Below are 17,536 nucleotides of genomic sequence, written 5' to 3'. Positions count from 1 at the left end.
GGAGCAGCAACATCCTAAGAGCCTATAGTAGACGTACTATGCGTTATAGGCGTAGAGATTAGTTTTTAAACATCCTTAAGTACCTACGCCGCGCGTTTAATACCCTCCGGTATAGCTAGAATTAAAGTACTAGATAAAGAGCCTAGCGCGCTAATCCTACTAGTAACCTAACTTTTAAGTGGCGAAGCTGGTAAGTTTACTACGCTCTATACTGCCTTCTATATAGTAACCTAGATAGCAAGGCTATCGTCCCGTTACTAAACATACGCAGTATACTCCGCCGGTGTAAACGGCTACTCTAGTAACTCGCGCACCACTAAGGCCCCACCCTAAGCATCTTTTACCCGTCTTTACGCCAGATTATTCTTATAGGTACTCCTAACTATCTTAACTATACTCTTTAGTTGCTTAATTAACTAATTGCTATAGGTATCGCGATATTGCTATAAGATAAGTAGAGGAGCTATACTTTTTAGGGAATCTATTATAAGTGTCTCCTAGAAGGTATTAGGCGTTTTCCTATTATATAAATACGTAAGCTGCTAGTAATACTTCTCTTCTATAAATATAGACGATAGCATAGGGAAGCGTTAATATTTGCTAGCGTATATTAACTCTACCTGCTTAATAACCTAATTATTAATAAATCCTAATATAATATTAGGCTGGGTGCTAGCCCTTAGCCGATAAAGTAGTGCTAGTACTTTAGGGGCTAATATAAACTTATGAAATAGTAAAGAGTTGTATTAATTACAGCACTAATTAGCTAGCGCGCGAATAATATAGTCTAAGACTGCTAGTAGTAACCTATCCTCTCCTAGGAAGGTAAAGAAGGCCTTTTAATAACATTTACTATTTACTATATCCTTCTATTTAGCTAATAGCTTCTTATAACTAGCTATCTTAGCCCTTATCTAGAATAGAAGGTTACTATTAGCTATAGGTACAAAATTGTGAGTTACAGCCGATTTCTCTAAGGTAATACTCTTTGTATTACTAATGTCGCTAGGTATAGTACTCTAGATAAGTTTACTCTGTCTATATCTAGTAAATAAGCTATTACGTTCTCTCCAAGGCGCCTAGGTTGGCGGCTCTGCATATAATAGTGGTAGTAGTTTCCGTCCTAGCTTATCTACCCCCTTTATATTAAATGCCTAGTACGGTAGGAAGATATAACCTATATTAGTGCGATTCTTCCCTTATCTACCTTAACTAATTTACTACCATATATTACCCAGGCTATTTATAATTAAAACCCTCTAAATAATTACACGCTTAATATTTATAACATTTACGCCTATACTAAGTAAGGTTATAGCTATTATAATTTAGATAATAGAGAAGGGCTTCTTAAACTCTATATACCGCTAGTTATAATTATACTCTTATATAGTAGTGGTAAACTTTTAAATTACGCTACTAATATAAAAGGCCTTATTATCGTTATTAGTCCCTTTTATATACGCCTTAGACTTTTAGAGTAGTATATTCTAAAGATACTCTACTACCTACTAAATAGATATCTGACTATTAATAAAGACTATTATCTTTAGTATCTATTTAGGTATAGGTACTCTATTACCGTTTATATAGTTATCTAATAGAAAGTATAGGTTTTCCTATAAGTCTACCTTTTCTTTAGGAGTTGGTTATATATATATAGATACATTTAGACAATTAATAGATGTTCTTATAACCTTAGCCTAGTATAGATAATAGCTAACTACTTAGAACCTAATATATAATAGGACCAGTTTCTCTACCTTCTTATTAAGAGTTATAGAACAGGTAAACTAGACTATACTTAGGTAAAGGATTATCCGCAGCTTACCTAGTATTAAATAGGCTAGTTAAAAGCCTTCCCATTCCTTTATAAGATAATATTTATTAATTATAACTAGCCTAATCTAAGACTATAACTCTAGCTCCTTTAAGGCATCCTAGAATAACTTTATTAACGCCTACTTAGGTTTAAGAAGTATATACGTATACGCCCCCTCCTAGATCTTTATAATTAGAGACTTCTCCTAACTTCTTATTTTAGCGTTAATAAGAACCGGATAAGAGCTATCTATCTTTTTAATATTATCTAACTGCTTATTACCTAGTTTATTTAACAGGATTATTTAAATAGTAACCTTCCCCGTAAGGATAGAATATATATAAAAGATTGGGCTTTTATTAAAGCCCGTATAGGTAATAAGAAAAGTATTACCTTTCCTAAATATAAGCCGACGTAGAGTGCGCACCTACTTATCGCGTAGCTTAAAGTTATTAAGCTATAGGCAGGTCTAAAGTATAATTTACTAAAGGTAGAGGTTAATAACCTTATACTAGAACGGTATATTCTCTATATACCCTACCTACTAAATAACTAATAGTAATTCTTTTACGCTTAGTCTCTAAATTAACTAAAGAGTCTTTAGGATAGAACCACGATTAGCTAATATCTGTGCTATAGGTAGCTCTACTACCCTACCCTAAGCTCTATACCATTAACTCCGGCAATCTATATTCCTACTACCTATCTTTTTTTTCCTTCTAAATCTCGCTATCTAATTAGCCTAAGAGTTTATAGAAGTTTATAGGAGCTTATCTAATTAGCTTAGAAGTTTATAGGAGTTTATAGAAGTTTCTAAGAGAGCGTACCTAGCTAATAACGCGCCATAAATATTATATAGGTGTAGTGTAATTAGGCGAGCTATTTCTAATAGGGTATAAAAGGCGCCTTATAAAGTTTAATAGTAAATAGAGTTATAATAATAGAGTACGGTTGCTATATTAATAAGGCTAGTTAAGTAAAACCGGGTTTAAAAACGCGTCTTTAAACTTTAAGGCTATACTTTAACCCCTAATATGTTAGTTAGCTAGTTAAATTCACTAGAATATACTAATAGAGGATATTATAATTTAATTATATTATAAACTATAACCGTAGCTACTAGATTAACCCTATTATAGTTGCTTAAAGTTAACACCCATTAAGGATCTCTTAGACGCTTTATAGAGGAATTTAGGGGTTGCAGGGGGGGTAGGGAGTAGCGCGATGTTCTATTGGCTTAGGAGTTCGTAGGAGTTAGTGCGCGCCGCTGATTGGCTCAGGAGTTCGCACGAGTTGGCAGAGTGGGGCTGTGGCAAGAGAGTGGGGCCATGCAACGCCGCAAATTTCTTGGAGAAGCGGCTGAGGCACCTGAGATAATCACTAGCCGACCGGCTTCCAAGAACTCGTTCTGACATTCTGGTTATAAGATCCGTAACAGCTGCAGTTATAAATTTATTTCTTTTAGTGGTAAAGTTTATCTAGTCGCCCGGTTTTTCTGATCGCAGACCTATTCAACTTGTACCTTAGTCTTTATTATAATACTCTTAAGATTGCAATGAGGAGCATTACACGCAATGTATAATGGGCGTATTACTGTAACTGCAGGCTCTCTGATCACATTGACGGCATACGAAGGTTTTTACCTGTCGCTGCTTTAACTAGATTGTTCTCCCATCTCAAAGGTTCAATGCAAATAAAACACAACACTAATGTCCGCCTAGTCAATCGTCGATTAGGATTGCCGGGAAAGGAGTCATATATTTCAAGTGTTTTATGAAAGCAGCTTACAGGCCACTAGATTTCACACTCTGACTTTTCAGATGACCGAAACACCTAGTCATGTCCAGTAATTATCAACATCTTTTGGTAATGGCATCACTCATTCCATTTAATAATCTATAGCACATAGGCCTCTCATTGCCGCGATCCAGTCTAGCCTTTCCAACCCAACCTCCTCTTCGTCCATTGCAAAACGTATACCAGCGCCACAAGCACTGGCACCTCGATCAACGGGCCTACCGTACTAGCCAACGCCTGTCCACTTCCTGCACCATACACGGCGACCACCACCGCAATGGCGAGCTCGAAGTTATTGCTCGCAGCAGTGAAACTCTGCGTGCAGCTAACGCGATACCCAAAGCCGAGTTTCCAGCACAGGAATACGGTAGCGCTAAACATGACGAAGAAATAGACAATCAAAGGCGCGCAAACGCGCAGAACTGAAGTAATTTGGCTAGCGACATGTGCGCCTTGCGATGTGAAAAGCACAATGATGGTATAGATCAGGCCGATGAGGGACCAAGGGCTTATATACCTAATGAAATAATTCTGGTACTTGGATTCCCCAAGAACAGATCGTAGCGCGAGACGCGTTACGATTGCCGCGCCAAGTGGTATACCCAGGAAGACAGCTACACTGTTTGCGACCTTGGTGTAGCTTACGGTTAGCTTGTTTGAGGAGTTGCTGACAACTTTAATGTAGAAGACCGCGAAGGGGGCGAAGAGGACGATTTGGAGGATCGAGTTGAAGGCAACAAGTACGGCGCAGTAGTCTCCATCACCCTTGGCCAAGTCTGTCCAGATAAGCACCATGGCAATGCAGCGTGCGATTCCGACGAATATTAAGCCTTCTCGGAGGTCTTGTCTGTCGGGCAGGAAGGCCCACGCTAGGCCAACCATGAGGAGGGGTGCAATGATCCAGTTGAGCACAAAAGATATAGCTACCTGGACCCAGAGGGCGCGTTCACGGAGAAGTAGGTGGAGGGTTTCGAAGCGGACTTTGCAGAGGATAGGATACATCATGACGAGGAGGCCGATGGCTAAATTCACCAGGTTTAGCAGTATCCTGACGGGATTCCAGAGAGCGACATACCTATGGGGAAGCTGACGCCAACAAATGTATCCTCCTGCAACCTGCGACCAGCTGAGTGCACAGTACTGCCCAATATTATGCCGATCGCCATAGCAAGAATGATCCATACGACGAGAAATCTGTCTAGGAAAGACAATGCCTTAAGGGGTGGGAGGTCGTCTGAAGCTTCGCCACCTATTTTTTACCTTATTAGCTAACACACAGCGTAGAACAGGCGTAATTCTTGTCTGACCTAAAGATTCCGCTCTCTCTGGCGCGCCGGCGCCTTTTTCGACATCCAACGCGCCTAACGACACATCTTGACAACCCCTTCCAAGCCCAGCACTAGGATTTGGATCTGAAGCAACGGAATGCTCCAAAGTATCCATTCTGGCGGCTGAAGAGTGCAGTAATAACACCGGCCATACTTGTTGCCCGAAGAGTATTTATGTTGTAGTGAAAACTGTTGAGAGTCCAATGATAGGAGAGCAGAATGTCACCGAGGCCAAGCTTTGTGGCAGAATTTCTCGCCCATTCTCGCCCCCCGGTGACATATCGCCGCGAATGATCGCATCTACGGACAAGAACTTGACCGCTCCAAATTATCTTGCGTGTCATCTGTTAGGTTTTACAGTGGACATTAGTGCGATATGTCATCACGGTGGCCTTCCCGAAGCTGCTACTCTCTTGTTGAACCACCTGCAAGCTTTTCCTGATGGTGATCAAAGATTTCGCCATCTTCTTTCCCTTTAAAATTTGTACAACCCGGTCTACATTTCACATACGATCATAGGTACCAGAGAACGAGGCGTCCCGTCCGCTCCGCCCTATCTAAGCTGGTAACCGGCCAATCAGTAGTTAAGTGGGTGACCATTAGCGAATCCTGGCTGTCGTATGTTTTTGCATGCGCGTCTTTTTTTTTGGGGGCTTCTTGGCATGTGTCGATGCTGGGTCCGAGGTGCCGCATTTACCTTTGAGGATGTCTAGAAGTAAGCATATGCTATTCTCTCACGTTCTCATAAACTTTTTCCCTTCAATGATGAGTAAAGCTGGGGCCATAAGAGCCTTTACCGCTTCCTAGCATCCTCACAGGACAGTTTGGAGGCTGGACGAGGGCGATGGTTTCGGAAACAGCAATTATTTCTTCTCACTTTTTCTGACGAAGGCCTCTAAAGCGTCCGCATCATATCCTCTTGGTTTACGTTTGCAACTAAAGCTGACTAGCATTACTTAGGCTTCGAAGGCGCCAACCATTAGATCATCTTTTCATTATACGTCGATCTAGGTCAAGCATTTGTTTTACAGATCTGCGAGGGGGTAAGTGGAGCATAACCATGGGTTTAATACCAAGTAGCTACCTATTCCTTCGTGCTATTGTCCTAGTGTTGGACTAAATCCACCTCGGCCACGCCGTGTGTATAATTAACATATTTGATAAAATGTAATAAGGTTATTTTACTGCATTCCGTCGTGTTATACCCATCCATTGCAGATCTGTAGTATTCCTTGAATATTTGTGGAGATTAGTTCCAGACCTGTGTTGTAATTTTCGTTCTGCGTCATTGCTGAGATGCGTTGCTTATTTTGTCAGCAACTCAGCGTTAAGAGTTTCCAGGTTGTGACGATCCTCTCTAGGAAGCCAGGTTCAGCCCCGTAAGGCGCAAACTAATCCCTGCCAGATGGCCTTCGCTGTCCTCCTCTCATACGCGAGGGTTCTATAATGCTTCTACTGGCAGCAGCCTTAAGCGCATTCATTGTTACAATTGCAACCACAGCAACCATAGCCACATCTAAGGATCACGTATATCAGCTTGCCTTCACGCATTCAGAAAGCGCTCGGCGTTTAATCATTTAAATAATCACCTTTGAAAACGGATACGACTTTCCTTTCTACATCTTCCGATATCTCGAAATGACTAAGCCCGGCCCTCTGTATTCTCAGCACTTTGTTCGGCATTCATGCCAAACGCACATTCCCTCCGCATCAATTCATCACCACAAGTCCCCAATAATGCCTCTGGCGTTATCGGCCACCATTTTCTCGGCTTCGGGATTGAAACCGCATCATTTCCGGACTATACTAGTATACATATATTCGAGACTCTAACATACTTAACTGCTGACCGTACTAGGCAACAAACCGCACCAAAATAGCTTCTCTCTAAATACGTTCTCTACAATAGCAAATAGAACAGGATCGCCGCCGCCTATTCGCGCTGGAGGCACATTAATGTATGTAAATGCTCTCCATCTATAGTCTAACTATGACACAGAACTCACAGTGATCACAGTGACCATTCTATATTTGACCCATCCCAAAACCAAGCGGTTACCTTCCCCGAGGACAAAGATGAAGGTTATCACTCGAATATGACTCTCAGCGCCTCGTGGTTCGAAAGCTTTACACTACTAGAACAGGTCAAATGGTCCTTAATGGTCCCTTTAGCCAGGAAGAACCTCTCCAACGCCACCGAATTCGCAAACGCAAGTCTTGATTACATGGCAGACGGCTTCGACGCGCTAGAAATCGGCAACGAGCCGAATCTGTACCCGAACGCAAACCGCCCCCTAAAATATAACATCAGCAATTTCGTGCGTCAGTGGACACACTACGCCAACGTACCGAGCGGGAACCTATCCTTTCCTGCGGGCCCGAATTTCTGGGTCTTGAGCCTCTCCTCGAACACCGACTGGAAAGTAGAGGACGGATTCAACGCGGGCCTGTCGGACGAGACCGGCAAGATCAAAGCCATATCGCAGCACTACTACTAGACCTTTGACGGCGACCCGCTGCAAGACACGCTGCTCAACTACACGCTGACGGCATCCAAGACCTCAGGCGCCTTCCAACGGCCGATCAACTACCTCGAGAACCCCACCGACCCCATCCCGTTCGTCCTCGGCGGGGTCGGCTCCGCCATCGGCACGGGGCACAAGGACTACGCGCTCCAGGCCTCGCTCGAAGCGGCTGTCTGGACCGCCGACTAGCTGCTTGTACGCCGTGAGCGTTGGCGTTCAGGTCGTGGTTCTGTATGAGGAGCTCTGGACAAAGGAGTCTGAGACGGAGCGGCCGAAGCGCAATATCACGCTTAGGGGATTGGGAGGAGTCGAGAAGGTTAGGGTGCAGGGGCTAACAGGTGACAGTGGTACTGCCAGCATAACGTTAACTGGGCTGGTCAAAGGTAGAGTCATGAGAGCGAGGGTCTTCCAGTGCCGGTAGGGAATGATACGACGGTTCATGATGTAGAAAATCGGACGGTCGATGTAAAGGTAAAGACGACGGAGGGAATACTGGTGTCTCTGCTGCGCTAGTATCTTTGCTGTTATGCTGTTGAAACCGACTGCTGTACACGGCGTTCATAATTGCCCAAAATCCACGCATTCAGATGGGCGATGGAAGGGGCTTATTCAATCTTTCAAATGCTAGTAAGGCTTATACTTCCGGAAGCCTGGAAGGAATGCAAACATAGTGAACATTATTAAGGAAGCAACACCTTGCAGTATATGGCTAGGTAAAGGTCGCCGTCGATAGGTGTTGCAGTCTTTTAAACAGACTGCGCTTAAGCCTGAAAAAGGAAAGACTTTTTTAGAGAGGTCAAAATTGGTCGCTGAGTATGGCCCCACGTCAGATAATTCTTGGATCTCTAAAGAGGCAAGGAGGTAAAAAGCTCCTGAAACTACTAGACTTTTTGGTGGTGATCATGCCATATTTTGAGACATTCAAGAGTATGCCAGACCTTCAGTAATTATAACGAAGTGTCAGTAAGCCTGGACATGTTTGAGGTTACTTCTCACCATAAACTCAACTCCTTTAGTTTTACATTTAATATATGGTAACTTGAAATTACAGTGATCGTCTGTATTTGGCCTTAATCTAATCCTAAAGTGCTGAGTCCTATGAGAATAGGATAACGAAGCATTTTTTAAACCAGCCAGTTCCCTTGCCTTAACTAGGGGCTGCCCATAACTAATGCAATCTCAAAGTGTGGTGGTATCCGTCACGTCTGGGGTGGTCGCATCCCTACTAGCTGTCCGACGGACAAGTCACTGAGGAGAACTCTGTTCCATTGCAAGGGTCTCTAGAGACTCACTATTACACTAGATAGGTGGCAAAAGGCTGACGACGACGATTGCTACTATAGACGTCGCTACTCAGTCGGTAATAGGTAATGGAATTAGGTAATAGAAATAAGTAGTAAGACAGACGATGGCAAGAAACAGGGTGGTGAGTCATAAGGTAGTGTACCTAACAGTGGCCTCGACGGCGGACACTAGCCCCTAGACCCTTGTGTATAACTTGACACTAAGGCGAATGTCACCCCATGGGATTATCAGCGCCAACTGTAGATCATCCGACCATCGAGACCCCGCAACCAGTTTTCCCAAATTTCCGAAATAGGGGTAGTGCAGTATGACCTAACTATCAGGACACCGGTAGCCTCTTGAGATCTACCCGTGCCGCTGTCACAAATGCACTTACCTCTGGTAAGTGCCGGCCAGCTCAGCGACTAGTACCCAGCTCAACGTTAGATTTATTTAAAAACCTAAATAAATCTAAAAATATTTTTCCTTTTAAAGAAATTACTAGTCTTACTTTTTACTAATATATTATCAAATAAAAGTACTTGCTTTTTTATTTCTTTATTTATAAACTTATTTTAATTTCAAATTTTTTTATATAATATAAGGTTTAAGTAAATAAAGGTTTATTTATATTATAGACTAATTAGTAAGTCTTGGTAAATCTGGCGTTGAGGTGGGTTCTACTCATTGAGGTGAGCGACACTTACCGGAGGTAAGTCGCTCAACATGGGTAATATATGCGTCTATTGTTAATGTAACATTTTCAGCGGTGTGGTAAGCCTAATGCCGGATCCTCAAGCTCTGAGGCTCGGGGTTGGATGAGTATATAGTCTGGGGAGGCCGTACCGCTACGGAGGGAATTGGAATCTTGTACTCCACGAGCGATCAAATGGTATCAGACCATTCGAACTTCATATTGAAACACTATCTTGAATATTCAAAAAAAAAAAACCGCATGCCAGTTTCGATCCATACACTGCGCGGGAGGAAGCCGAAGACCATACGACGTCCCATTCTGGGCATGTAGAAACAGCGATGAGGCTTCTGAGCGGGAAAAGGCTAGCATCAAGTGCTATGAGGATAATTAGGATGATTAGGATGGTACGTTTACTCTGCCTCTTCCCCAATAAATAATTTCCCTCCCCATTCTTGAATCTCTCATTCTTGCGTCGAACAACGCTAAACTGTTTTTCGTGCCAGGTCTACTCTGGTACAGTGCAGGGAGATTTAGGCAAACCATTGAACACACTACCTTTTCTTAGACCTCTGAGAACTACAAATGGCCACTTTCCTATGTGACCACAGAAGTGTCTGTCTGACTTCCCATACTCGCAGATTCACCCACAAAATCCAGCTCTGACCACGATGCTGATCCCATCCCGTCCGCCAGCTCGTGGGACACATGTGAATCTGGGCGATCACTAGGTCATTCCTCTACAAAGAAGCGCTCGTGGGAACCATGTGAATCTGGGCGATCACTAGGTCATTCCTCTACAAAGAAGCCTAGTGGTCAACAGGTCCAATGCTGTTTACAATATCGCTGAGTAGGGTGATTCGTGGTTATTGCTTCTTAGGACGACGACTTAAGGGACGATTCAAGGGACGATTCAAAGAACGAGGCAAACGCGTTACGGCTATTGGGTGTTCCAATAGCACAATATGGCACGGAAGACGGTGTTGGCAATGCCTGAAGATAACGAGAAATGGAGCATTGGACGAAGACGCTAAATTGAGACAATAATTTGGCAGAAACGCTCGTGGAGATAAATCCTAATCCTGGTGAGAGAGTACTTAAAAATGGCACTGTGAGCCGTGAGGGAGGGCATAATAAACATATCTACAGGACATTACGAGAGCGCGAGATGTTGCTATTTTGACATTTGAGAGATTGGCCCCATATAAATTGCTAAGGGAAACTGCAGGCAATGAATTGAACTCATTCGTTATTTATTCTTAGCTCCAAATCTTGCAAAGGTAAACCAGCAAGATTCTATGAGAGAAGGTTGCCTATAAACATGTCCTAAACGCCGCCAATTGTTTCCCCACAGCGCTTTGTGCAGACGCGTTGTAGCTGACCGTTTTACCATGAACTCCGGTGTACAAGAGTCGGGCCCAATAAGAGAAACGAGAAACGAAATGTTAAACACGGGAGAGATCAAGAGGCCTATCCCTTTCGGCCTCGAAAGCCTAGGTTCGATACTTTTACACCCATCCCCCAGGGAATAAATGCGGCCCCAAAAGCGCCACAAAAACGCAATTATGATGTTGCAAAACTGCAGGACACAGAGAGGAGATCAACTTGATGGCAGCTCATCATCGTTCTGCCGCAAAAAGTTGCTGAGAAACGTCCTGGATTCAGGTAACGTTATGGATCCTCAGATCCCTGACATACTGCATGAGCGAGCAGTCGTCGCATTTCACGAGCGCTTGCAGAGCCTTGACCCGGGAGCGAAGCAGCTGGTTTTCATCTTGTAACGACATCTTGTCCTTCTCCATCTGCTTGATGTACGCAGTTGCACTGGCCAGAACGACCGCCTTGCTTGGTTTTGATGGTGCCGGTAAGTCCTCAATATCCGCGGCGTCACACATGCGCTGTTTTTGCTGTAGTGCTGGTACAACCCGCCGTAATGACTCTAGCTGTGTGTTCAGACTCTCGCGATACTTGCGCTCAATCTGGTTGTGCGGTAGCCTCCGCCGCGTTTTACCCTTTGCTTCGTCGGCCAGCTGCGATTGCACCTGGTCTGGCAAGTCCTCGCAGGACTCCCTCTTGGGTAGAATGTCGATGGAAGTGCTCTTGCTGAACTGACGGCCCGAGGGCTCACGAGATGACTCGCTTTCGCTACGCTTAAGCCGCGGGCGGATCTCTACGATCCCTTCTGTTATTTCCTGTGCGTTGGTATTTTCATTTGGCAATTGCGAGTCGGGCATTGGAGTTGGAAGATTGTTTTCTGGAGCGAATAGGAAGGGTGCGCAGGCACTTCCACAACTTGAAGGATTTGGTGGGGGGCCGTCATCGCTGTGATTTGGGCAGAGTGGGGATGTCCAACATGCGGAGAGAGAGTCCTGCTGTCCCTTGGTCCGTTTTGAGGTGGTGTTTCCGCTTGTTGACCGCGATGTGTTTTCCATTACGCTCGTCTGGGTGTTGGGGAGCCCCAAAGGTCCGTTGGGAAAGGTTAGATCCTCTACAAAAGCAGACTCTGGAATATTGGGGAGCGTTGATTCATATTGCGCCGCTGGAAAAGTTTGCGGTCGTTGTACCGTGGGTTTCTGCGCTGAGGTGGTTGCCGGAGACTGACCTGAGGTTGTAGAGGATGTCTGAGAGCGTGAAGAAATTCTGTCTTGGAAGAGAGTGCTGCCAGTCAATGCAATGCCAGTGGAGGGTTCGGGTGATGATTCTGAGGTTGAGTGACTGGCGCCTCCAATGGTGTCACCGAACGGTTGCAAGATTTCTAGATCGCTAAGAAAGTAGTCGCCCGGACCGTAGTAGGCGTCGGACAAGTATGAGTCTTGACTACTTTGACGGAAGGGTTCTTGAGGGTTGGTATCGGATGAATCTAGTGCGAGACTAAGTGACTGGCGCTGTGATGTAGTCGAAGGTAGCAGGTCAGTCGAGCGCCCTGCGGTTGTTTGTGGAGTATCAGCCCACCGATCGTTCGGTAGGTTCAGGCCTGCATCGGTGAGGAAGGCGCTCCAATTGAGTGACATAGTGATCACTGGTGAATCCGTCAAAGAAGAGTCTGGTCGGGAGAGAAAGGCGTGTGCACGGTAGTAGCGCCAAGTACTTGTCCCCAAATGATGAGACTGGGCTGATATATACCTGGGTAGATACTGCCAAGGCAGGTGCAGGGTCAGAAAGCCCTCAGATTATTCTTGTTAGTGCTTGTGATAAGATGGGGTCAAGTAGAGTGGTGAGATGGAGGCGGATAAGCCCTTGTAAAGATTTTGCTACTGTCCGGGAAGGCATTTGCTGGGCCGGCAGGGGAGAGGGGAGAAGATGTGCTTATGGGTGAAGACGGACGGTTTCGCAACAGAGCGGGATGCTTCGGGGATGCTTCGGCGGGAAGCGCTGGGGAACGGTAGAGGCTCTAGTTGCTATTCTGGGCTGTCTGTTGTGCTTCCGTAGTCGCAGCGAGGCACTACTGTGCCAATGTGCCAATGTGGCATCGGAAGCAGACGGTCGATCGGGCTCGGAGGGGCCCTGTGAGAGATCAGGCCACATACAAAGATCGACACGCAAATATGGCGTGATTCCATAATTGTCGTCTTTGAACACCCACCGACGGTCCAGGGCTGCTCCTCAGTAGCCGCATTGCTGCCTTTGTATTAATGCCCTGGGTCCTGCGCCTTTGGTACTTGAAGGCTTTCTATCGCCATCGCGACACTGGACGACTGTCAAGCATTCAAGAGACGGAACCGCGAGGCTGCGAGTGCCCCTCACGAGCCCCCTGTCGCTTGGGTGATAAGCCTGTGGCGGACGCACGGGGCAAGGGACGCCGTCGCCAAGCGATCAGCAGTCGAAACCCATCTCAGGAATTTGTGCAGCGCTCGAGGTCTACGTGCCCAGATCAAGGCCTGGGACATGTCCTTATCCACCATTATGGGAATACCGCATCCCCGCCCCGACAAGAGTACCAGAACTACACGCCGCAATTTCAACCCAGACCCTTCCAAGCTCCGTTGGAGATAATCGTTCGAATATTCTCCAGTTGAGAACGCGAAGACTGATCCATATGCTTCTCCAACCTAGGCCTGTATATTGCTGGAAGTAGAAGCGCCAGTGAAACTGCCAATTTTATTTCCACCCTGGGCTGGAATTGTGAAGTCGCATAAGCCCACTCTCGCACGCTCATGAGACTAGCATTCCGGTCATGAGCCTAAACTGTGGCGACAATTGCATCGGCACATAGCAAATGACCTTGGTAAGCAAATTTTGCATTTTAATCTCCGGAGCTCGAATCATGTCAATAAGACCCCTGCTGTAGGTGAAAATGCCGTAACCGTTAATTATTGCATCCAAGGATTTGCTGGTAACTAACGCAATTTGCGGAATGGGCGGATCTGATGAAGATAGTCCAAGCGACTTGAAATGACACCAAGAATTTTACAACGTTTCTGCCCTCTACTTACTTCTAAGTTTGCCCGGGTGCCTATTATCACCTAGGGGTGCTAACTGCGACTGACTTGAAATACACCTCTTTTCCCTCTCTTTTACAACGTTACTCCATCTTGGCAACCAGTCGAATAGCATCCAAATACTAAGCTTCGTCCCTCTGTGTGACCGATGCTTGTTTGAGCCTTGCCTCTATTACTCCGTTATGCTCTTTGCTCTGCGTTGCTGAAAAAGTCAAATTCTTACCAATTAGACAATGGTGACTTCGCCTGAGAACTAGCCATAAAGCCTAGTTTACCCTCAGACTCGCTTCTCTATTACAAAAAAATTCTCCAGAATACCACTACTCAGCTTAAGAGACTCTAGTTTCACACCATCGTAGCTGCTGACAACGTTCTGGGGTTCTCATCGCCTCGACCACTTGTTGCCGCACCTTTCGGTGACTGTAGAATAGGACGGTGGCAGAGAGGACAGTACTCGTTCCATCGGGAAAACCAATCATCCAGACACTGCTGATGGAAGACATGCAAGCAGCCCAACCCCCGGATCTGCGCTGCCTCTTCAATCTCCTCCAAGCAAATCACACTGTAAACGCGGATCCGTTAGCCATGTTTCGGCCCTTCTCTAGGAAGTCTTAGCTTACCAAAGCGGCATTCTCGTGATGGCCAAATCCGGATGCTCCTCGCTTTGTCTTGACATCCAGTCTTGGAAATTTTGTGCCTTCACAGATTTGTCGAGTTTCGCCATGCGCTTCTTCTGGCGTTCTTCTTTCGACTCAGCTGTCCCTGCTGGATCAATCCGCGGCAGGACGAATGTTCTGTGAACGCAGACAAAATCAGCCATAGGAAGCAGGCATTAGAGACTTGTTGTAAGATTATGCCCACATCACGAGAAGGGTAATGAGAATGATTGCAAATAGCGACGGCAGCACAATTGCAAGTGCTGTGCTGCCGCTAATTGCGCTGTTTGCCGCCGGAGCTTGTGAGAACTTGTTCGTAGATGGTACTTGTAAGCCTGTTGCATTCATCTTGATGAGAAGCACAACTTGTAAATATGAGGGTCAGAGGCAGAATAAACAAATTGACATTTGTTGATTGTAACAATACATTTACACCGAATAATCAAAGATCAAATCTACATGTCCTTAGAGCGCAGGTCTGGAGTCTTTCTGGAAATTTGAAGTGCACACGAGGGACTTCCTCAGCTGATGGTCGAAAGGCTTCTACGGCCTAAAATCACACCACTAAGAAAATGCCAGCCATGAGTACGCGTGATCAAGCCTCACTCCCCGCCCTCCTGCTGTCCAGATAGACAAACTCTGCTGGGGATTGGAGAGGGGCAGTTAAGCTTTTGTGGCATTGCCGTTTGTTGATCCATGACGTGGCCGAGCGTGCAGTGGTTCGCTGCGGGAGCGAGCGAGGTACCGTGCAGAAAGCGCGCTTTCGGCCATCGAGATTCGGATTTTGCCCTTTCTCAAGATCTGATACGTTCCATCTTATGACGCCTCTTCGTGTCATAATTCGTGACGTCGCGATAGTGAAGGCCGACTTGCCCGACGGATTGGAACCCAACGCTAGAACACCACGTGAGGGCGTTAGTTCAAACCTTAAGTATCTTTTACTCTGACCTTTCCACATCCTTAACTGCGGGCGTTCGAATAATGCGTCTCGTCGCCGTCTCCGTCGTTTGCTTCCGAGCGTTACTCATTGTAACCTGAGACTCCGGCTGCCTCATTAGAAGCGTAGCGTGGGACGCACGTTTATGGGCTCCTTCTCCCCGGCTTTGTTGTGCTCAAGATTTAGCGCTTTTATAATGAGTCTAACATACAACCAAGGCCAGCGAGCCCGAGTATCCTCAGGAAACTGCCTAGCTGTTAAAGGCGCTGTGAGTGTAAAAGGTGGTTGCTGGTACAGTAGCGTAGGCGTGGCCGCTGCAGCGTCGGTCGCTAGTAGGCTAGCGGGGGAATATTCCGAGGGTTCCATTCAGGGACTCGGCTCTCGAGAGACTTGCTTCTATGATATAGATTTCTCTAGAACGGCGTCCGAGGAGTACGAAGCTTTTCTCATAATTGGCTTTGAATCAACGGTTTTCCGTATGAGATATCCTTCTTTATCGTCTTCGATGCTGTCTCTGAGCTATAATTTGAAATGCTCTTCGGTTCCTTCGAGAACGTCATGCCACTATCTAGATTATCCGTCGAATTGTGTTAACAGTAGAAATGATGTGCTGAGAATAGAGGCACGGGGCATGGAAGAGGCTCGTCTCACTACGATGGGGCGCGAGAGTGGGGGAACATGCTGACCGTTAGACGGGTGCTTCGGCTCACTATTTTTGGCCTTGGATGGAACTTTCAAGAGAATGCTTATTCATTTCCAATAAAGGCAAGAAATAACCCAAAGCACCAAAGCCTTATCTATTGACAAATATCCCCCCTTAGAGCCTAGATGATTACACACCCGCACGTCAAGTACCTTTTTGTACTCTCCAGGGCCTCTCGACTGCAGCAGTTGTAGAGATCTCGCCTCTACCTCCAACAGTGTGAATGATGACGTTCTCGCCGTAAGCTTAATCTTCCTACCCATTGTACGCGTTAACTTTGACAGGTAAAGGTCACACCTTCAGCTGCATCCATGTCGAAGAAGCTGCTACCATGAAGGCTCCATTCACTGAATCTGCCATGCACGTATTAGGCTCTGAGAAATGACCTCTCTTACCCTTCCCTGATGATGGTGTTCTAAGCAACTGCTTTGAACTCTGAGGAGTTGGTATAGGTGCTGTGGTTTTCAACCCTTAGGAATACTCCTGTTGCATCGTGCTAAGTACTAGCCAGTGTCTTCTTGAAGTAATACTGCATCTCCCTGATTGTTGTAAACGGGTTGAGGAAGGGTAGCTTTTATATACGGATAGGTTGAGATCACCTAGGGGAATTGAAATGAACCGAATATATGATTTCTGGGGTAATATATGTGGTGAGCTAATAAAACTTAGGTCATATCGGTAGAAGAGAGCTCAAAGGCCTTTAGTAGTTTTACGTGTAGGAATGTCGAAGAGAATTCTTTAGCCTCTTAGCATCGCGACCTGACAGCTGGGTGAGTTATTCGCTGGGTACGGGTCTATTCAATTTTCGCAACTCCGCCCTCAGCCCATAGCGTAGTGCTCATGCAAATGCCCTCTGGCACTTGATGAACACTTCGGATCAGATTACGCTGCTTCGTCAGCTACATCGTAGAGTTCAGACCTAGGAACGCGAGACTGTGTAAGCATAAATTTGTATGGGGATTCCGAGATGAGAAAGGCGAGTGAAGCTTTGAGCCAGACTGGGAAGAAAACCCCACTATCCCCACAGATGGATTCTAGGAAAGAAACCACCCAAATAAAGGGAATCGAAATCTGTAAGCAAAGGGCGTGAAAGCATATAATCCGATGGAGAAGGACCTAATATTCCTCAACCATGACCTTGGTGCGATTTTTTAGGCTGCGTATCTCCGGCCGTGTGACAAAGGCGGTTCAAATGATGGAGTCCTGCCGATTCGTTCCCAATCAGTGTAAGGTGTGGTCGGTACCGCTTTCATTCAACGATGAAGACGAAGCGGTTACCACCTGTGTCCGAGGAGTTCGAAGGTTTCCCGGCTACTGAGGTCGTACGAGACGGCACCGGAGCGCACAAATC

At 45.7% G+C, this 17,536-nt stretch overlaps 5 protein-coding genes across 5 annotated transcripts; 1 reads left to right on the top strand and 4 right to left on the bottom strand.

Annotated features, from left to right (window-relative positions):
• Positions 1-3,754: 3,754 nt before the first annotated feature.
• K441DRAFT_680139 (arsenical-resistance protein ACR3) lies at positions 3,755-5,062 on the bottom strand (the record flags this gene model as incomplete). Its single annotated transcript, XM_067651344.1, has 3 exons — positions 3,755-4,641; positions 4,695-4,859; positions 4,897-5,062. 3 exons carry the CDS (start codon positions 5,060-5,062, stop codon positions 3,755-3,757), a joined length of 1,218 nt encoding a protein of 405 aa, XP_067500254.1.
• Positions 5,063-6,606: 1,544 nt separating this feature from the next.
• On the top strand, positions 6,607-7,603 carry K441DRAFT_665702 (glycoside hydrolase family 79 protein). The gene is made up of 2 exons (XM_067649538.1): positions 6,607-7,241; positions 7,297-7,603. The coding sequence occupies exons 1-2, from the start codon at positions 7,044-7,046 to the stop codon at positions 7,342-7,344; spliced, it is 246 nt and encodes an 81-aa protein (XP_067500253.1). The 5' UTR covers positions 6,607-7,043; the 3' UTR covers positions 7,345-7,603.
• Positions 7,604-7,612: 9 nt separating this feature from the next.
• Positions 7,613-8,092, bottom strand: K441DRAFT_665701 (uncharacterized protein). The gene has a single exon (XM_067649537.1). It carries the CDS (start codon positions 8,053-8,055, stop codon positions 7,837-7,839), a length of 219 nt encoding a protein of 72 aa, XP_067500252.1. The 5' UTR covers positions 8,056-8,092; the 3' UTR covers positions 7,613-7,836.
• A 2,613-nt stretch (positions 8,093-10,705) lies between these two features.
• On the bottom strand, positions 10,706-12,771 carry K441DRAFT_234110 (uncharacterized protein). Its single transcript, XM_067640670.1, has one exon. It carries the CDS (start codon positions 12,459-12,461, stop codon positions 11,112-11,114), a length of 1,350 nt encoding a protein of 449 aa, XP_067500251.1. The 5' UTR covers positions 12,462-12,771; the 3' UTR covers positions 10,706-11,111.
• Positions 12,772-13,793: 1,022 nt separating this feature from the next.
• K441DRAFT_234108 (uncharacterized protein) lies at positions 13,794-15,260 on the bottom strand. The gene is made up of 5 exons (XM_067640669.1): positions 14,751-15,260; positions 14,510-14,683; positions 14,208-14,451; positions 14,113-14,155; positions 13,794-14,051 (listed from the first exon to the last, which is right to left on the bottom strand). Exons 1-3 carry the CDS (start codon positions 14,891-14,893, stop codon positions 14,235-14,237), a joined length of 534 nt encoding a protein of 177 aa, XP_067500250.1. The 5' UTR covers positions 14,894-15,260; the 3' UTR covers positions 13,794-14,051; positions 14,113-14,155; positions 14,208-14,234.
• Positions 15,261-17,536: the final 2,276 nt, after the last annotated feature.

The sequence above is a fragment of the Cenococcum geophilum genome, assembly GCF_001692895.1.
Source record: "Cenococcum geophilum 1.58 unplaced genomic scaffold K441scaffold_45, whole genome shotgun sequence".
Lineage (NCBI taxonomy): Eukaryota > Fungi > Ascomycota > Dothideomycetes > Gloniales > Gloniaceae > Cenococcum > Cenococcum geophilum.
The sequence above is the reverse complement of the archived record's forward strand: the minus strand, read 5'-3'. Positions and strand labels throughout refer to the sequence as shown.

Bases quoted from the DNA above. Each gene is read 5' to 3' on its own strand.
- K441DRAFT_665702 (XM_067649538.1), top strand. From the start codon at position 7,044: ATGACTCTCAGCGCCTCGTGGTTCGAAAGCTTTACACTACTAGAACAG. The intron at 7,242-7,296 runs CTAAAATATAAC...ACGCCAACGTAC, and splicing joins ACCCGAACGCAAACCGCCCC to CGAGCGGGAACCTATCCTTT.
- K441DRAFT_665701 (XM_067649537.1), bottom strand. From the start codon at position 8,055: ATGCGTGGATTTTGGGCAATTATGAACGCCGTGTACAGCAGTCGGTTT.
- K441DRAFT_234110 (XM_067640670.1), bottom strand. From the start codon at position 12,461: ATGTCACTCAATTGGAGCGCCTTCCTCACCGATGCAGGCCTGAACCTA.
- K441DRAFT_234108 (XM_067640669.1), bottom strand. From the start codon at position 14,893: ATGAATGCAACAGGCTTACAAGTACCATCTACGAACAAGTTCTCACAA. The intron at 14,684-14,750 runs GTGGGCATAATC...CTGCGTTCACAG, and splicing joins CTCATTACCCTTCTCGTGAT to AACATTCGTCCTGCCGCGGA. The intron at 14,452-14,509 runs GTAAGCTAAGAC...CCGCGTTTACAG, and splicing joins ATCACGAGAATGCCGCTTTG to TGTGATTTGCTTGGAGGAGA.